We start from the raw sequence: 21,487 nt of genomic DNA, 5'->3' as shown, positions 1-21,487 counted from the left end.
AATGACAAAAATATGTAAGAGTTAGATTGCTCCTAGCTATTGTCGTCGTGCATTTCGGTTCAAGTGGTATCACCCAATGTAACATAATAAATTAATGTGATCTCTCTGATACTATATATTGGGTGTCAGATTAAAGCCACCCAATAAATTGATAACTTCATGACATTGTCTCGAACCAGATCTACATGTAATTTATTGCTATATATATATATATATATAATCGGTCGATTTGGTTTACAGATCTACATGTAATTTATTGCTTTATATATATATATATATATATATATATATATATAAAAGAGTAATTTGTTTTTATTATGAAAAAGTTTAATATAATATGATTTATTATAATAATAATAAATGATTTAAAAATAATTCCAATAATATACACATTAATAAAAAATATTATATGAAAATAACTAAAACTAAACTAATATATATGAAAAACAACTAAATAAATGTGATCCATGAATGCTAAAGAATTTAGTTGCTTTACCCAATGATTACAATATAGGCCATATGATTTTTGAATAACTGGACGAAATTTTTTTCAGGCTCAGTGGCCAAGAATTCACTTGCTTTACCCCCATAATTACAATATACGCAATACGATTTATGACCAACAGCAAGAGAGTTTGAGTTGACAAGGTTCTCTCAAAGAAAGGCAGTATCTCTTACTAAAAAGATCCTTAAAAGACAGGATGCCAAGATATGAAAGCTCCATCAACTGTAATCAGTGCCTTATTCACACCAATGGGAATCAGCTTGAAACAACGAGGTTTATGTTTATGGTTAATATATTATTATGGCATAATCACAATACACAATACACATCCTTACTTAGCTTAATGATTAAGGAAGAAATGTGACTAGATATTACGGTGAAGCATTATTATGAAAAAATGAACTCATCTTCCTACATGGGGGATGTTGGTGCTATTATCACCCCATTCCATATTTCGGGTCGACTTGTGTCCCCTCGCACACGGATATCTCCAAACTCCGTTCGAGTCCGCTCCGGCTCTGGAAGAGGAGAATTATTTCCATTTTCAAGAAAGATGGCTTCTTTTATCTTTCCTACTATTTCACCCATCGTCGGCCTCAACGATGGTTTTGGTTCCACACATGTAAGCGCTACTTTCACAATACTGGTAATAGATTCCATGCAGTAGTTTCCACTCAACCTTTTATCTGCGATCTCTTCTATTTCCCCAGGATTTTCACTCCTCTCCACATAAGACCTCACCTTTCCAATACACCCACATGTAGATATCGTTAGTCCGTAGCACAGTAATTCACTTAAAAAACATATTATACTGTTAATCTTTCAAGGTAACGATTTTCCATTCTATTCATTTCTTACCCATTGAATGAGGTTCAGCTCGTCGTCTGTTAAATGTGCATTTATGGGTGATCTCCCACATACGATCTCCAGAAGAACAACTCCAAAACTATATACATCACTCTTTTCCGTCAACTGGTGAGTGCGAAAATACCTGCCAAACAAATCCAGAGGCGTCAGTAATTAATTGAATTCGTTCAGCTTCAACAACATTGCAAAGAGAGTGAATGTTATATCTATGGTTTACTCTGGATCGAGATATCCTGGAGTTCCTTTCACCGTAGTGGTAACATGAGTAACCTCCCCTTCACTGGTCATCTTTGAGAGACCAAAATCGGCAAGCTTGCCATTCAAACTGCTGTCCAGAAGAATGTTAGCGGTCTTGACATCCCTGTGAATTATCTTTGGCGTGCAACCCACATGCAAGTATTCCAGTCCTTCAAATAAAAGTCACAGCCACATTAAATGAGAAACATTATTACGGTGGATTGTATAAATTGAATAATTCAGATGTAATCAAATTAATAAAATGGGCCCTTTAAAGAGATACCCTGGGCGGCATCTAATGCTATATTAAGCCGTGCTTTCCAACTCAGTTCGGAAATTTCTGGGCTTGTACCTGGAAAAGGACATTTAGAATCAAATAAAAGTTTATGGTCATCGCAGATTCGCAGTAATTCCTGTTAACATGCAGCAAATCATTCGAACAATATTGATCAGCAAAATATTTACCATAAAGACGGTCTTTTAATGATGCTCCAGCCATGTACTCGTAGATAAGCATCAGGTCTCGAGATTCACTGCAGTATCCGAGTAAAGCTACCAACTTCTTGTGATGCACTTTAGAAAGAAGATCAACCTGTTAATCAACATTCATTACAGTAGCATAGTAAAAATACCAATATATCAATCAAGTGAAGCACATATTTATGAGTGCTGCCACACATCACCGTCGATGTCGGTGCCATTAAAAATATATGGTTAATTTGAATCCTACATGGCTTATGAATCTCAGAATTACCTCATTCTGAAATTGTTGAACACCTTGTCTGGAGAAGAATGAGAGAACCTTTACGGCTATCTCTTTTCCATTTGGCAATTTACCCAAGAACACAGATCCAAAGCCACCTTCCCCAATCTTTCTGCTAAAATTTTCCGTGGCTGCAATCATCTCTTCTAGAGTAAAGGCAAGGGATATTGTTCGATTCGGCATCATAATTGGGTTGACTGCAAATTTACTAGGTATTATTAAACAATTCTTAATTTCCTAGGAAGACAGCCGCGATTTTCTGTATTAAAATATCATACTTAAAATTCAAGTTATTTGGTAACCTTCACTTGGACGTTGTTTTGCTCTTAATTTCTTCCGATATACAGCAATACCGACGACCAACCCCAAAGCGACGATTAAACCTGCGCTGATCGTTACTGCAAGGATAACATTCACTCTGCCCTTTCTTGAAATATTTCCGCTTTCTTGAATTTCTTTGATACATTTTCCCTTATCTATACCTACACAAAGGTCGTTGTTGCCAGAGTATCTGCAACACACCAAGTAAAGAGATTAAACTTTCAGCCGTTTAAGTATAAACATTGCAATGAAAAATCTAGACCTTGAATATATTAGAATGCAATTCCTGGGCAATACGAAAAATAAGAATAAGATATTAAATTACCTGAATTTCAGTGAAGGCTTGTAAAGAAGTTCTGCAGGAATGACACCTCTGAAATTATTGTTCTCTATAAACCTGTCAGTGGGAAAAATGACTGTTATATTATATTAGTCATAAATGCTTCTAATGCCATAAAATTATATTAACCAGGGTAGGCTGACATACAACTCTTTAAGGTTTTTCAGTTTAGATAGCCAATCAGGAAGATTGCCATTCAAGTGGTTGTTTTGTAGATGTCTGCACAACAAGAGAACGAAATGGTTGCACTTATATTTGTAAAACGACGATCAATCTGTCTCTAAAATAAATAATAGACGACAACGTGAGCGTTTATGTTTGTAAGAAAGGACTTACAATCTCTCTAACAACTAAAGGGAAGCGAGTTGGAAGCTTGCGAAAAGTCCGTACCAGCTACATGGAAAATCTGCTGTTGGTTTGAAACATCACCCCCCTTGTTCAAGACACGGAAATCCATCTGATTATGGAACGGACTAGTTAGCCTTGGACAAAGGGACGATAAATTAGGAGGAAGTTGCCCATCTTTTTAGAAAGATTTTTACTAATGATTTTTCCAAGTGGGAAAATATATTATAATTGAATTGTCAAATTAGTAGTGGGACAATTATTATTGATACGAAAGTCTATTTGATTATGAGATGGATTAGATAGTCGATAAATTAAGAAAAAGTTTAATTCATTATAATTGTTGAAAGAAAAACCATCATATTTGAAATTATCAAGGGGCATTCACCACATGCCTCTAGGTTTTAATTTTTAGGACAAACTCCAAGCCCAATAGAAAATAGCTTATACTAAGCATCTTTTTATTTATTTTATGAGAGGTTCTATTTTTTTATTATTTAATTATCAATAATTATTAAGGGGATGGTATGGATTGAACCTTCACATAGTATTCTTACTATTCTTACTAATAATCACATATCAAAAGTGAGATTTATCTCAAGAGTAATTATATCCTTTTCCCCCTATAATTAAAATGATTAGTTAAAAAAAATGTCATGTGAACATGTATTATATGAACATAAGTTAGGGTTTTTTAGGGATGTAGTGTTAGTAAGTTATGGTATTGGAGTAGGTATTCTAACAAAGTCAAGGATCTTCGTGGTTAAATAGGGTAAATCTCCATAATTAAAGTTTTGTGTTTTTGTAAATGTAATTTATGTATTAATTTTTAAAAAAGGGTTATAATTTAGTTATTTTTTATGTCTTTTTAATCTTGGTAATGTGAGATGTATCATGGCTTGATGACTATCCACATTTACCAACCATTTAATTCATTTGGTTGCTCTAGTTAATTTATTAGCAAAAAAAACTTTATAAACAAAATTTATTATTATTATAAAATTACAAATATATATGTAAATTTAAAGTAATATATTAATATATATATATAATTTTCATTTTAATCACAATATTATTTTTAATTTATACTTTAGTGTATAAATTTTTTCAAGCAATATTATTATGTCAATAGACATAATTATTGCTTTCAGATTTTAATTTACTTAATAACAATTATTAGGTGGATAGTGCCTATTTAACCTCTATTGCTTTCAGAAATTTAATGTAATTATTAATAATTAGTAGGTGGATGGTGGAGATCCATAGAATATTCATGTGGCATATCTATTTTGAACTAGGGTTCCATAATTTTAATTTACTTATCAATAATTATTAAGTGGGTTATAGAGATTTAACCTCCACGTAATATTTTAAAATATTCTTGGTAATAATCAAGATAAAGAGTTGATATTTATCTCAAAAGTAATTATACCCTTTTTAATTTTCAATTTAATTAAAAAAACCATAGTTACAAGTGTCATACTAGATTTTTATTTATGGCAATAAATTTTTATTGCTTATATATTAATTCATTTTATAATTAATAATGATAATAAAAAATTTATTTAAAGCAAAACAATAATTTAGTTATTTTTTTATGATTTTTAAAATTTTGGCCATGTGAACTCAATAAAAGAATAAATGTTTTGATATCTATTATAATTGAATATCTAATCTACCCACTTTAACTAACTATTTAATTTATAGAGTTGTACTACTTTATAGCTATATCAACTTCAATTTAAATTAAATTGAGTTATATTTCAATTCAATAATGAGTAAAAAGAGTCTCTAATATTATAATTAAATTACAATAATTTTCACATAAATATTTTTACAATAATTTTTCCATACTATATTATATAATAGATGCAAAAAAAACTATTATTTATGAGAAAATAATACAAAAATTTTATAGTATTAAAATATCTTTAATAAATAATCTTATTTTTTTTCGTCATAAGAAAACATTTGTATGAGTTAGAAAAATAAAAGAATACAAACTTCAAACAAATATAAAGGATAAAGAATTATTTAGCAAATTTTTTGTTTCTAGCGTGTTACTTTGGAAACCAGACCAAATATCAAGCATTAGAGATGTTTGTTTGTTTGTTTTTTGCCCAAACTACCACAAACCCATATATGTGGTCATGTAACTTCTCATTAAGTGTTGGTTATGGCTAGAAGTAACCACTCCATTAATTCCAAGTTAATTAATCATATTTGATGGAAATATCATTCTAAACACGAGTGGATTACAAGGATTCCTAATTTTATCAAGAAAGAAATTGCATGTGATTCCATCCTTTGGCACATTAAGTCTTGAGTAGATGAGGATATCTATTTATTTATTTATTGGATTTATGAAAAGATTTCCTACATCAAATCTAATCACCATGGCTAGAGGTAAGTTCCATTATATTTCACATTAAATTTAAAGCTTACATTTCGAATAAAAGCCATCCTTTAGGTCTATTTTACTTTCTTATTTCTCTAAATTAAATTTTCTCTCTACCATGGTCTTTTCCTTTAAGCCATTTGATAACAAATAAATATATTGATTTTCTTTAAAACCTTGATTATTTAGAGAATATAAGTCTATAAATTATATTAAGATATTGGTTGCTTTAAAAGAGTATAATTAATTGTTATGATTTACAAATTATTACACATATGAATCTTAATATATACCTATGAAGATATTTCATTATGATTTAAGTTATTTAATGATGAGATATGTTGAAAATTTAGTATTTCAAACAGGGTAACATCAAAAGAACCAGTGAGTATATGCATTTCATTTTGTTACATAATTGTTTTTAAATTTTATTCTTATGATAAATATTTTTTTGCTATATAGATTTATTTTATCGTTAAACCTTTAAAAAAAAATCAATCCTGCAAGTGCTTTTCACTATTTTTTTTCCTTTTGTTGTTATTATATTTCTGTGATGAATATTTTTTTGGGATGTACATTTATTTAATTGTTAAATTTGCTTTTCACTACTTTTTTTCTTTTGTTTTTAATTTATGTAATTTTAAATAAAACAAAATAATAATGTTAATATACATTTTATATAACTATTAAAAAAAACTAAAAAGTAACAGTGAAAAATTTAGAACTGGTTAAAAATTTTAGAACGTGTTCAATCTGGAACGATACTTACTTGAACTCACTATCAAATCAGAAGAAGCATTCATTCATTCAAGTTGGAGCGATAATCCATCTTCTAACTTGAACTCTGAATGAAATAAGAGAGAAGCATTCATCATAGTTTTAGTCAACTCCGACCGCTGGGAAAGTTTTTATTTGGGTGTGCTATACGCAACCAATAACCTTTTTGACAAAAATCCCACGTAATTTTACACGCATATAAACCGTAAAATGATATATATAAAAAACAAGTACCCGTCGTTAAATTTTTACTTGATCGCTCAATGAAATTTGAAGCTCCAGATATGGTCGGACCGTGGACGTATAACAAAGTGAACGCTGATCGCACTGGTATCGGTTATGGTCTGCTGTGTAATGGTCAATTCATGATTAGAACGTATAGCGGCTAGGGCTAAGCGCGTTGGAAGCGTGTGAAAAGTCAGGGCCAGGGACATGGAAAATCTGCTATTGGTTTTGTAAGTTGACACTGTTGAAGTATTACTTTCAACTGCCGTGCAGCGCCAAAACCGCCAACGTTCCCCCGCACCGCCTTTCACTAAATAGTGGTAATTCTTGGGAGGCAGCGATCACACTTACTTGCTGACACCTGCCCGGAGTGGTTTTGTTAATACAACTTCCCCCGCGCGTAAAGCTCGGTAAAAAGAGACCTCCACGTAATTGCGATATCCCTGTGATTGACATCAAGGTTCGATGTACAAGCCTGCCCCATGGATTTGACGTGAATTGATTTTTTCATTGACACCCATCGTTTATCAGTGAAATAATTAATGAAATTTACTATGGTTGTAGGTGAAGGCTTTTAATTTTATTTTTTTTAATTCACGGGAGTATGGTTTTTTTTAGTTGTTGAATATGCAATGTAATAGGGGAGACGTAGCAGCGCGAGAGTAAGAAGAAATTTACAGCAGTGCAAAGACAACAGCGTAGCATTATTTTTATGGTCTAAGAAATTTGTTGGTCGAAGGTTTTCAATTTTATTTTAAAAGAATCCCTCTAGAAAAGAATCCCTCTGGCAGAGGAAAAATTTTGTAACAGCATCTTGTTAATGAATGCAAAGTTTTTTTTTTGTGTAAAAAAATTTGTTTCCTGTATTAAAAACAGAGCATTATTCTCTGTTCATTTTTGTTTGGAATTATCAGAAATCCCCAACATGGTATCGGAGCTTGTCCAGGCTCTTTGAAGGTGTCAAAGAAGCTGAAGGAAGGATTTCTTACTGCAGTAGCTTCTCCAGCAGAGTGAAGACTAGTCAAGAAAGAATCCAAGGTATTTCTCAAGTTAGTTTTCGTGTCACTGTTGAGGACAGTCAGTGATTTTAAATACACAGTCAAGTATTTTGAAGCATAGTCAAGAGTGCAAGAATGGCTGGAGCCAGCGCTAGCATAGGTATCTGTAATACTCAGCTCCTACAATTTAATGGGAAAAACTATGACTATTGGGCAATAACTATGAGAGCTTTGCTTGCTTCTCAAGACTTATGGGAATTTGTTGAGGATGGTTTTGAAGAACCAACAAATGAAAATGAGTTTAATAATTTAACTCAGGCAGAGAAAAATCTATTGAAGAGTAATAAAAAGAAGGATTATAAAGCCCTCTACCTTTTGTATCAAGCAATGCGTGAGAGTGTGTTTCCAAGGATAGCAGCGGCTAAGAGATGCAAAAAAACATGGCAAACTCTCAAGATAGCCTATCAAGACATGGAGAAAGTGAAGACAGCGAAACTACAGTTCCTCAGGAGAGATTTTGAGACTCTCTGCATAAAGGAGTCAGATAATATTGACTCATTCTTCACACAAGTGATTGGTCTTGTCACACAGATAAGGTCTCATGGAGAGATTCTTGAAGAAAGGAGGATTGTGGAGAAACTATTGAGGATCCTACCCTCAAGGTTCGATGTGATTGTCTCCACTATAGAAAAGACAAAGGATCTGACAAACTTCTCAGTTGATGAACTACATGCATCATTGATAACACATGAGCAGAGATTGCGTAGAAATGAAAACTCATCTCTAGAACATGCCTCCAAGACCCAGATGTTCTTTAGAAGAGGAAGAGGTCAAGGCAGAGGAAACAAGAGAGAAAGAGGCAGAAGCCAGAACAGAGGTGGAAGGAACAGTCCAGCAAATGCTCAAGGAAGAGACAGCAATCCAAATCAGAGCCAAGGCCAAGGCAGCAGCCAACAAAGTGGACAACATCATGCTCAAGGACAAAGGTATGATAATTCCAATGTCCAATGTCACTATTGTAAAAAATATGGGCATTATGCAAATGAATGTAGGAAGAAGCAGCATGATATGAGTAATAGAACTAGTGCAAATCTCACTAGAGAAAATATCAGCCAAGATAATTTGTTTTTAGCCTATAATATGACTAAAGCAAAGAGTGAAGATATATGCTTTCTAGACTCTGGTTGCAGTAACCATATGACAGGAAACATAGCCCTATTTTCTAAGTTAGATCAGAGTGTGAAGTCACAAGTCACACTAGGGACTGATAGTAAAGTTTTTGTTATGGGAAAAGGAGAAGTAAATGTCTTAACAAAGAAAGGTGAAAAGAAAACCATAGCAGATGTTTATTATGTTCCTGGAATGAAATGCAACCTCTTAAGTATTAGACAGCTTATTCAAAAGGGGTACAATGTTTTCTTTGTGGATGATGTGTGCACCATCATGGATAAAACACCCAGCAAAAAATGTATTGTTGAAGTGAAGATGACAATGAATAGGATGTTCCCTCTCAGAATGAAAGCAGATTTAAAAGATGGAGAAGAAATAGCGTCAGTGACACAAGAGGCTTTCCAAAGCGAACCAAAAGATGAAAATTGGTTGTGGCACTTGAGATTTGGACATCTCAACTTTGGAGGCCTTAACTTGTTGAATAGAAAATGAATGGTAAGAGGATTACCATTGATAGAGAAACCAGATAGCCTTTGTGAAGGTTGTATCTTGGGGAAACAACACAGATAAAGTTTCCCATCTGGGAAAAGCATAAGGGCAAAAGCACCCTTAGAGATTGTCCACTCAGATTTATGTGGACTGATGCAAACTCCATCACTTGCAAGCAACCACTATATACTAACATTTATTGATGATTTTACTAGAAAAACTTGGGTTTATTTCCTGAAGAACAAAAGTGAATTGTTTGAAATATTTTGCAATTTCAAGGAACTTGTAGAAAACCAAAGTGGGCTACATATCAAAGTTCTAAGAACTGATAGAGGAGGTGAGTATATCTCCAAAGAATTTCTACGTTTTTGTAGAGAAAATGGAATTCATAAACAGTTTACCACTAGGTACACTCCGCAGCAAAATGGAGTTGCCGAAAGGAAGAATAGGACAATCATGGATATGGCGAGGAGTATGTTAAAGGCAAAGCATTTGCCAAATGATTATTGGGTTGAAGCTGTACACTGTGTAGCGTACATTTTGAATAGATGCCCTACAAAAGCAGTCATGAACAGAGAACCGGAAGAAGCATGGAGTGGAACAAAGCAAGGAGTCACCCACATGAAAGTTTTTGGATGTGTAGCTTATGCACACATTTCCAATCAACTAAGGAAGAAGTTGGACAGCAAATGGGAGAAATGTATTTTCATTGGATACAGTGAGGAATCCAAAGCTTATAGGTTGTATAACCCATCCATCAAGAAGCTTATTGTGAGTAGAGATGTTCAGTTCATTGAGGAGGAAGCTTGGGATGAAAGCATAGAGAAAACTGTGAATGTTAAAAATTCTTTGTCTCATGATGAAGATGATGAGGAGATGGCCGAAATACATCCCTAAACAGCAGCACCAACACAAGGGCAGCAAGAGACACCCTTGAGGAGAATTGAAAGTGCTTCTCCAAGCACACCACAAGGAGGAAATTCAAGTGTTTCTTCAAGCACTTGTACACCAAATGAAAGAGGTAAGAAGTTCAGAAATTTAAGTGACATTTATGAACAAGAGGCAACAAATGAAGGTATGAACTCTTTGTTTGCTTTATATTGTCATGTTGATGACCATGTTCATTTCGAAGAAGCAATTAAGGATAGGAAATGGATAGAAGCTATGGATGAGGGGATCAATGCCATAGAAAGAAACAAGACATGGGATTTAGTTAAACTACCAAAAGGAAAAGAAGTCATTGGAGTTAAATGGGTCTACAAGACCAAGAGTAATGCTGAAGGCAAAATAGAAAGACACAAGGCAAGACTTGTTGTCAAAGGATATAAGCAGCAACATGGGAGAAACTATGAGGAAACTTTTGCACCGGTTGCTAGAATGGAAACCGTGAGAGCAGTGTTGTCCATAGCAGCACAGAACAAGTGGAAAGTTTACCAAATGGACGTGAAGTCAACATTCCTAAATGGAGTGTTAATGGAAGAGGTTTACATTGAACAACCTCTAGGCTATGAAAAGAAAGGCCAAGAGCACAAAGTGTGCAGATTGAAGAAAGCTCTTTATGCGCTGAAGCAAGCACCAAGAGCGTGGTACAGTAGGATAGATCCCTATCTACTGGAAAATGGATTTGAAAAGTGTGAGGGAGAACCCACTCTCTACATCAAAGAAAAGGGCCAGTAAAATACTAATTGTTGTGTTATATGTTGATGATGTTATTTTCACAGGTAATGATGATTACCTTATTGAAAATTTCAAAACAGTCATGAAAGAAGAATTTGAAATGACTGACATGGGTTTGCTGAGATACTTCTTAGGAATAGAAGTAGAACAAAATGGAAATGGAATTTTTATTTCACAAGAAAAATATGTTAATGAAGTGTTGGAAAGATTTAATATGCAGAAGAGCAAAGCAGCAATCACTTCTACAGTGATGGGATTAAAACTCAGCAAAGAGGACAACAACAAGGATTTTGATCCTAGTTTGTACAAAAACATAGTTGGCAGCCTCATGTATTTGACTGCAACTAGGCCGGATATAATGCATGCTGTTAGTTTAATTTCTAGATTCATGGAGAGGCCAAAAGAAGCACATTGGCAGGCAGCAAAAAGGATTCTGAGGTATGTTAAAGGTACTAAAAGGTTTGGCATTTTATATACTGCTTTAGAATGTTCAGATTTAATTGGATACACTGATAGTGATTGGGCTGGAAGTGTAGATGATCGGAAAAGCACATCCGGTTATGTTTTTCACATGGGTTTAGGAGCCATTTCATGGGCTTCTAAAAAATAGCCTATTGTAGCATTGTCTACAGCAGAGGCAGAATATGTGGCAGCTACAGTAGCAGCGTGTCAAGCAATTTGGATGAGAAGGATGTTAAGGAGTTTATGCCAAGAGCAAGCAAAAGGAACTGCAATTTTTTGTGACAATAGCTTAGCTATTGCATTATCCAAGAATTCTGTATTTCATAAGAGAACGAAACACATTGACACAAAGTTTCATTACATCAGGGAATTGGTAAACAATGGAGAAATTGTTTTAGAACACTACAGAACTCAGGAGCAGGTTGCAGATATTCTGACCAAACCATTGGGGAAGAAAAGTTTTGAGTTTTTGAGGAAATGTCTGGGTATGACTGATAACCCAGCAGTTGAAATTAAAGGGGAGTGTTGAAGTATTACTTTCAACTGTCATGCAGCGCCAAAACCACCAACGTTCCCCCGCACCGCCTTTCACGAAATAGTGGTAATTCTTGGGAGGCATCGATCACACTTACTTGCTGACACGTGCCCGGACTAGTTTTGTTAATACAACTTCCCCGGCGCGTAAAGCTCGGTAAAAAGGGACCTCCGGGTAATTGCAATAATCGTCCGATTGACATCAAGGTTCGATGTACAGGCCTGCACCATGGATTTCACGTGAATTGATTTTTTCATTGACAGCCATAGTTTATCAGTGAAATAATTAATTAAATTTACTACGGTCGTAGAATGTAGGTGAAGAATTTTAATTTTATTATTTTTTTAATTCACGGGAGTATGGCACAAGTAAAAAAAACGTATTGTCATTTTTTTTAAGTTGTTGAATATGCAATGTAATAGGGGAGACGCAGCAGCGCGAGAGTAAGAAGAAATTTTTCTTACACAGCAGTGTAAACTTATACGGTAGAGACAGAGTTTTTTTTGTAATGCACAGCAGTGCAGAGACAACAACGTAGCATTTTTTTTATGGTCTGAGCATTTTGTTGGTCGAAGGTTTTCAGTTTTTTTTAGAAGAATCCCTCTGGGAGAGGAAGAATTTTGTAACAGCAGTCTTGTTAATGAATGCAAAGTTTTTTTTTTTGGTGTGTGAAAAACTCTGTTTCCTGTGTTAAAAACAGAGCATTATTCTCTGTTGATTTTTGTTTGGAATTATCAGAAATTCCCAACAGACACCTTATTCACAACACGGAAGTCCGCCCGATTATAGGACGGACTAAATTTGGAGGAAGTCGATCATTTTGTTATTTCCCAATTTTGTACAAAGTCTCATACATTTAATGGTCTTTTGGAAAAGAATTATGTTTTTAACGAGGGCCATATAGTAGTCCCTGCCCCTGCCCCTGCCCCTAAGTTTAAAGATAAGTAAATTAAAGGAGACTGTTCAGCAGAACATTGGCTATCAGAAATGTGCTGCTTTTCATATTATAATGGATGTAAGCCAGAATGTAGAACGACCTCATATGCCACGAAGCCAAGATTCTCTATTTTAATTGTCATTTAATAGCATAGTGCCATTCAAGCTCAACTAATGAGATTGAATATCTTTGCTTAGAAAACAGCTCCAAGGTAATGATTGATTGGTGGAATGGTATGCGAGTTGAATAACTAAGTGAAGATAAGATAGCAATAAATTGTAGTATAATTCTCACAGCAGATTCATCATCTCTATGAAATAGCATAACGATTATCCTTGCAAAGAGGCATTAATATTTTGATTATAGATTGTAAGGCTAAATCCAACAAAAACACTCTCAAAAAGTAAAGAAATAAATTGTCAAAATTCACAGTAGAATGAAGATCATAAGATATTAGAGTGCCAGGAACTAGGGCTTGCGGGAAGGAAAAACATAAACACGAGAAATTATATATATAAACAGTGAAAAAAACCTTTTATAATTTAACTAATAGTTATACTCTTATATTAAAATATAAATAACTAAAAATTTATAACTTTTTTAACAAATTATATAAATTAGATTATTTTTTCTAAAATCTAATTTATGAAAAAAAATTATGATGTATTTTTCATTACAAATGTAAAAAATATGCACTAAACTTCTCCTAATTTTTTTAAAAGCTTCAGAATCTCAACCACCATTCAAATGAACTTCAAATAAATTATACCAACACCTAAAGATGCTTTAACATGTCTGGAATTTTTACTACCCCATCTAATAGGTTCAAACCCATCATTTCCATGGCCAAAATTAAGTGGATTTGTTTGTCTTTGTGGTTAGCTTCCTTGTGAGCTTATGCACATCTACTAGTTTGTTATGTGGTATGCTTTCCCACCAATAGCATGATTCCTTTGCCAAGCCTTGATAGTGGGACCATATTTAAAGCTAATCATCTTTCCCAATTTGGTATATTAAGATAAATCAATCACAGTGCATCACATCAGCGAGGCGTTGACCTACTACTAGACTTAACAGCTTAGTGGTAATTCTAAATTTTTTCCAAACATATAGAGATTGATGTTTGATGCCCTATGGGAAATGTTCCAAATATTGTATGCTACAAACTAAAATTTCGTATACTCTTTGACGCAAAAAGATTCGTGGGAGGTTTGTTGGAGGAAAGTTTGAGAGAAAGAAAGAGATAAATTAAATTAATATTCAAGATGGACGGACCAAAATATGTTAGTGGTATTGTAAAAGTACAACCAAGCTAAAATAGTCAAGAGGGAGTGGTTACTTAGTTACTAGTTAAATTCAATAAACTAAAATAAAATGGGCTAGCAAATTATTCATTCAAACCATGGGAGAGCATCCACGACAAATAAAAGAATACAAGCTTATTTTGATTGATTAAATATAAGCTGCACTTGTGGAGAGAGCGATTGTTATTTTCTGTTTTCTGGTATATTTTTAGGTGGAGGACAGAAGATTTAATGCAGACCAATGTTTGGCATAATAAGCTGTTTAAAAACAAAAGTAGAAAAGGGGCTTGACTCTTTTGTCTGATTGTGAGATCCTTGTAGAATGCATGCATCTTGCAGACCACCCAAGCCACTGGGATGTCATGGGTGCCTAATAAACATGGATTTACATTTGAGTCCTGAACTTAACCAAATCTAAAATAAATCATCTAGACTTGGGCGTTATCTCATTTTTTGTAGTTGTAATGTAATTTAGACTTCTCATCAAGCCAACGAGTTCCTCCTTGATAAGATAGAGTGTTGCCCTATTACTAATTATAAAATGCATTCATGTGGATTGGAGCATTATTTTGTCTTCTGCTGTTAATATTTTGTGTAATATTGGCTTGAGAAGTTGAAGTGTCACTATTTTTTTAGGTCTTACTCGATGTTTTCCAACCAGAAATTTTAATACTCTCAGTTTTCCATCTCAAACAACTATGACATTAATGTCTTATTAGATTGTATAATTTTTTTCCCATCTAATTTGTCATTGATCCAATAGAAGTTGGCCTATCTACTGTAATGATTAAGAATGCAGTTTCAATTCTATAATTTGTAGCTCTGGTTGATTCATTATGGACAGAGATTTAAGTTTGTAGAAAGAGAGTATTACAAGCAACATATGTTTAGTTAATACATAATTCATATTTTTGAGAATCAGAGGATGTCCTATTGTAATCGTAGACCTATCTGAACTTGAAACAAGTTGCATGATTTAACTAAATATATTTCATGCACTGGATTCCATCAGTGCAATAGTCCATTTCACCTCCAATATTTTTTTCTCTTTTTGTGCCCTCTTTGCTTTCGTCAAAACCATGGGGTCCATTTGGATTGCTCTCGAGTGAGAAAGCAGGGAGCGGTAAGAGCTTATTTTGTTTGAATAAACTAAACTTATCTCACATATTTGACCAGTCCATAGTTGTTTGTAAAGAGTAAATATTTTAAATAAATATACTAACAAAATGAACTATTCTGTGCACACGCTACTACGTCAGATACAATGCATAAAAGTCATTGACTGTGCAGGCAATGCAAATACGGAAAGGTATAAGCGAAACTGTCACCAGCTCGATGCAAATACGGAAAGGTATAAGAGAAACTGTCACCAACTCAAGATTATGGATTATGTTTTATGTTTACATTTGCATTAATGTTTTCCATCATAATTATGTGACACAAATCAAAGACCAATGCTATTAAACAGAGGACATAAACCATTGAAAGATAGACCAGCACAAATTGAGCACCAATGTTATTAAAAAAGAGAACATAGACGATTGAAAGATAGACCATTTGATTGCATTGCAATTCACTGTGACTATTTTTATACAAAATTGTTGTTCGAATAGGGGAAATGAATAAAGATAATAAACATTCAGTTATACATTGACCAAGAAAGATTTATAACTAACTGGAAAACTAAAACCAAACACATGCATAAACAAACAGGATTTACATGGTAAAACCTCAATAGGGTGTCAAGGAAACGTCCATGGGGCAAGGGATTGGAATATCTATTAATTCAACAATTATTCTCCACGATTACATTTCTCGGACATTCACTAGTTTTATACAAGCCTCCTCTGTTACATAACTGCTATTTCGGTATAAAACTAACTAGTTACATTTTTACCCACATTTACATAATTCGTTGTCAAACTTTCAACAAACTCCACCTTGACAACAATTTTCCTAATCCCTTGCCCATGCCCATTCATCATCTTTTCTGCAAGCCAAGAGAAGCTAAACACCATCGCAGCTTCTCTACTGTAACTGGCTTTGTGAATATGTCTGCACAATTCTCTCGTGTATGGACCTTTTGAAGAGCTACTTTTCCGCCATCGATCACATGTCTCAGAAAATGATACCTTACATCAATGTGCTTGGTTCTGCTGTGATAAGCAGGATTTGTAGCCAAATGAATAGCACTTTGACTGTCACAAAGTACATTCACTTTCTCCTGTGTCCTTCCAATCTCATCAAGTAAACCCTTTAACTAGATTGCTTCTTTACTGGCATCTGAAGCAGCTATATATTCTGCTTCGGTAGTGGACAATGCAACTGTTTCTTGAAGCTTTGACATCCAACTAATTGCTCCACCTGCAAGAGTAAATACATAACCTGTAGTAGATCTTCTTTTGTCCAAATCACCTGCATAGTCAGCATCTACATATCCGCAGACTGATCCTTCACTACCATTAAAGACGATGCAATGGTCACTTGTGCCTCTTAGATATCGAAGCACCCATTTCACTGCTTGCCAATGTTCTTTACCTGGATTTGTCATGAACCTGCTGACAACTCCAACTGCATGTGAAATGTCAGGTCTTGTAGATACCATCGCAAACATTAAGTTGCCTACAGCATTTTCATATGGTACATGAGACATATACTGCTTTTCTTCATCACCTCTAGGATTCAAAACCGAGGAAAGCTTAAAATGGGAAGCTAGTGGAACATTAACAAGTTTCACATTGTTCATAAAGAACTTTTCAAGTACTTTCTCCACATACTTCTGTTGTGATAACCAAAGCTTGCCATTTTTCCTGTCTCTATGTATCTCCATGCCCAATATATGTTTTGTTGCTCCAAGATCCTTCATATCAAACGTCCTAGAGAGCTGAGCCTTTAACCCGTTGATCTCTTCCATTCTTTTGCATGCAATAAGCATATCATCAACATACAAAGCTAAGATAATGAATATGCCATTGAAAATTTTGAAGTATACACAATGATCATATTCACTTCTTATAAAATTCTGGCTCACCATGAAGGAATCAAACTTCTTGTACCATTGTCTAGCAGACTGCCTCAGACCATACAATGATTTCCTAAGCTTGCAAACTAATCTTCTGCTACGACCTTGTACAAAACCTTCTGGCTGTTCCATATATATCTCTTCATTCAAATCACCATGTAGAAATGTTGTTTTAACATCTAACTGTTCTAACTCAAGATTAAGTAACGTAGTTAGTGCCAACACAATACGAATAGAAACAAGTTTTACAACTGGAGAAAAAATCTCATGAAAGTCTATACCTTCAATCTGAGAATACCCTTTTTCTACCAGTCTCGCCTTATACCTTTTGATACTTCCATCAACTTTCCGTTTCAATTTGAAGACCCACTTGCATCCAACAACACTTCTCCCTTCAGGAAGCTCTAGAAGATCCCAGGTATTGTTCTTGGCTAAGGAATCCATTTCTTCTTCCATAGCTGTTTTCCATTTTTCGCTATCTGTATCATCTATTGCTTCCTGATAACAAGAAGGTTCCCCATCTTCAGTAATCAAAGCAAAAGATGAAGCAGAATCTTCATACCTTTTGGGAGTTTTCCTTTCCCTTGTAGACCTTCTTAGAGCGACTGGTTGCTGAACTGGTTCAAAAACTTGAACTGGTTCAGAAGCTTCAACGGCTTCCTTTTTGTCTTCAACACCTTTTTCTCCAGAAGTCTCTCCTTCCTTTTGATTGTCACCAAAAGGTATAGCCTCCAACTGAACTCGTTGATTTGGCGATACCTGTTCCTATTCAATTCTTTCAACATTTGATTTAAAAAAGAAGATTCATCAAATGTTACATCCTGACTAATGACTATCTTCCGCAATGTAGGATCCCACAACGTGTATCCTTTCACTGCATAGTCATACCCAACAAAGACATAACACTTCGATTTTGGATCTAATTTTGAACGCTGATTTTTAGGAATAAGAGAATAAGCATCACAGCCAAATATCCTCAAATGTGAATAATCACAAGACTGGCCTGTCCAAACTTCTTCAGGAATTTTACAATTAATTGCTACTAAAGGTTATCTATTAACAAAATAACAAGCAGTAGATACTGCTTCTGCCCACAACTCCTTTTGCAAGTTAGCATTGTTGATCATGCTTCTGGCTCTTTCCATAAGAGTCTGATTCATACGCTCAGCAACACCATTTTGCTGAGGAGTATAAACAACAGTTTTGTGTCTAATAATTCCCTCATCCTTACAGTATTGTTCAAATTCAATTGAAGTGAACTCACCACCATTGTCAATTCTTAAACATTTAATAGATTTGCCTATTCTTTTCTCTACCATTGCTTTAAATTGTTTAAAGACATTGAATACATCAGCTTTCTTTTTTAGCATAAAGACCCAAACTTTACAGGAGAAATCATCAATAAACGTTAAAAAATATAGAGCACCTCCATATGACACAACAGGGGATGGTCCCCACAGATCAGAATGAATATAGTCTAAAATATCTTTACTATTATGATTTCCAACTTTAAATCTCTGTTTACACTGTTTTCCATACACACAATGTTTACAGAAATCTAACTTCAAGGATTTCAGATCAGGAAGAGATTTACGTTTCATCAGTATCTGAAGACCTTTCTCGCTCATATGACCTAATCGTTGATGCCATAGACGAGTACCTGCTTCTTCCTTTTCTGACGCAACCACTGCTTCACTGACCTGAGTACTTCCTTTTAACCTGTAAAGATTTCCGACCTTTTCTGCTTTCATAACCACTAGGGCTCCTTTAGATACTTTCAAGACACTATCCTGACCTATAAACTTATAACCATCTAAATCCAACACTCCCAAAGAAATCAAATTTTTCTTCAAATCAGGTACATGTCTAACACTAGTTAATGTTCTAACTATGTTATCATACATCTTAATCCTGATCTTTCACATCCCAACAGTCTAACATGACACATTATTACCCATAAACACAGAACTACCATTTACATTTTCATATGAAGTAAACCAATTTCTATGTGGGCACATGTGATGAGAAGCACCAGAGTCTAACAACCAACTATCTAAACCCTGAGAGACATTACATTCAGGTGAAGTTTCACCTATCATACATAATTCTTCAGCAGATAAAACTTCGTCTATCATACCTGAATCGACCTGATTCGCTTCCTTCTTCGGGTTATCGGATTCTTGTCGTTTCCAACAGTGTTTCTTCAAGTGTCCAATTTTATTGCAGTGCCAACATTTTGCCTTACACTTCTTTCCCTTTGATTTAGATCTGTAAGACCCCCTTGGTTTTTCTACTCTTTCCTTTGAGCGTCCTCTAGCTACCATGGCTTTTGATGCAGCTATTTCAGTACTGGATTTCCTTCGTACTTCTTCAGACAAGAGAGCTCCCACAACTGATTCAAACTTCAAAGAATCAACAGTGCTCAAGCTGATTGAAGTTACGAAGTGATCCCATGATTCGGGCAGAGAACACAGCAAGGTTATGGCTTTATCTTCTTCTTGAATTTTAACTTCCATATCTATTAATTGACATATAAGTGTATTAAAAACATTCAAATGTTCTGCAACTTTTGAACCTTCTTTCATTCGAAGACTATACAACTGTCTTTTCAGATAAATTCTGTTGGTTAATGACTTTGTCATATAGAGTTTTTCTAGCTTTTCCCACAATCCTGAAGCTGTAGTCTCTTCAACAATATTGAAGAGAACTTCATCCGCCAGGCATAACCGGATGGTACTGAGAGCTCAGGCATCCAATTCCTCCCAGTCTGAAGTATTCATGATTGCAAGTTTCTTAGTTGCCCCATCCAATGCCTTGTGCAACCCTTGTTGCACAAGCAGATCCCCAACCTTCAGTTTCCAATGAGCAAAATTGCTCTTTCTGGTGAATTTCTCCACCTTGAATTTCGCATTCGACATCTTGGCCATTTTGTTCTTCTCCTAGGGTTTCAGTCTTTTCAGCTAAGGTTTATATTTCCTTATTTTTCCAAGAAAGTTTTTTTCTTCAACTAGGGTTTATATTTCCTTATTTCTCCAAGAATTTTTTTTTTCAATTTAACTAGAAAAAACCCTTTGAACAAGAACTTTTCTTTCTTTCTTTCAATTTAAAAAAAAAAAAAAAAAAAAAAAAAAACTGTCCTTTTTTCCTTTAATTTACTCACATCCACCCTTTTATTTTCACAACTTTCGGAGAAAAAAAAAATCTAAGACAAAAAAAAATTCTTTTAAAAAATACCCGGATCCATAAGCCAGGCCTCTGGCCGCACGTAGGCTCTGTTCTAGCAACAATATTCAAAGACAGCAGTAGGCTATGCCCTCCAGCACGGCTTTAGTACTCTACGAGGCTCTTCCTCTCTGCTCCAGCACGCAGAGGTCTCAATAGCTCCCTCTCTGCTCCAGCACGCACCGGGCAGGCTCTTCCTTTCCGCTCCTTGCAAACTTCACGCAGATGGCTCTGGTCTTCACCTCTGGTCCAACACAAAGTGCTCTGGTCCACGCAGAGAGTTGATGGCTCTAGTCTTCACACGCAGAGGGTGGCAACCTTCAAGCTCTGGCGGCAGGAGCAAAACATGTAGGGTTTTACACTGCGTGCAAGGCTGGATAACACGTAGCTCTTCTGGAGAAAAACACGCAGGACGTTGGTTACACGCTCCTCGGGCTCTGGCTTCCTCGACTAGCATGCAACCTTCCAAGCTAGCAACAACTCCACCGGCCAGCACGCAGTCCTCGGTTTCAACTCCACCGGCCAGCACGCAGCCCTTGACGGTTTGCAAGCCACCAACAACAACAACTCCACGGGACTCTGGATAGGGCGTCAACGGTTTGCAAGCCACCAACAACAACAGCTCCATGGGACTCTAGATAGGGGCAAGCTATGCTTCTTTCTCGACAGATGTTGCCAGCTCTGGCTTCCTTCCTCGACGGTTTTATGCAGCCCCTTTTTTTCACAAACATTCGCCTCCAACCTGCCTCTAATACCAATTGTTGTTCGAATAGGGGAAATGAAGAAAGATAATAAACATTCAGTTATACATTGACCAAGGAAGATTTATTTAACTAACTAGAAAACTGAAACCAAACGCATGCATAAACACACAAGATTTACGTGGTAAAACC

The 21,487-nt window shown here is 35.1% G+C and overlaps 1 protein-coding gene across 1 annotated transcript; it reads right to left on the bottom strand.

Moving 5' to 3' along the window:
* Positions 1-559: 559 nt before the first annotated feature.
* Positions 560-21,222, bottom strand: LOC149188344 (putative LRR receptor-like serine/threonine-protein kinase At1g67720). The gene is made up of 10 exons (XM_089409929.1): positions 20,837-21,222; positions 3,181-3,252; positions 3,019-3,090; positions 2,675-2,883; positions 2,364-2,569; positions 2,075-2,201; positions 1,893-1,961; positions 1,590-1,779; positions 1,364-1,496; positions 560-1,246 (listed from the first exon to the last, which is right to left on the bottom strand). Exons 1-10 carry the CDS (start codon positions 21,220-21,222, stop codon positions 917-919), a joined length of 1,794 nt encoding a protein of 597 aa, XP_089266055.1. The 3' UTR covers positions 560-916.
* Between the last annotated feature and the right edge of the window lie 265 nt (positions 21,223-21,487).

The sequence above is a fragment of the Pinus tabuliformis genome, chromosome 3_1 (genome assembly GCF_031772625.1).
Source record: "Pinus tabuliformis cultivar Carrire ecotype Pingquan chromosome 3_1, CPIR1, whole genome shotgun sequence".
NCBI lineage: Eukaryota > Viridiplantae > Streptophyta > Pinopsida > Pinales > Pinaceae > Pinus > Pinus tabuliformis.
The sequence above is the reverse complement of the archived record's forward strand: the minus strand, read 5'-3'. Positions and strand labels throughout refer to the sequence as shown.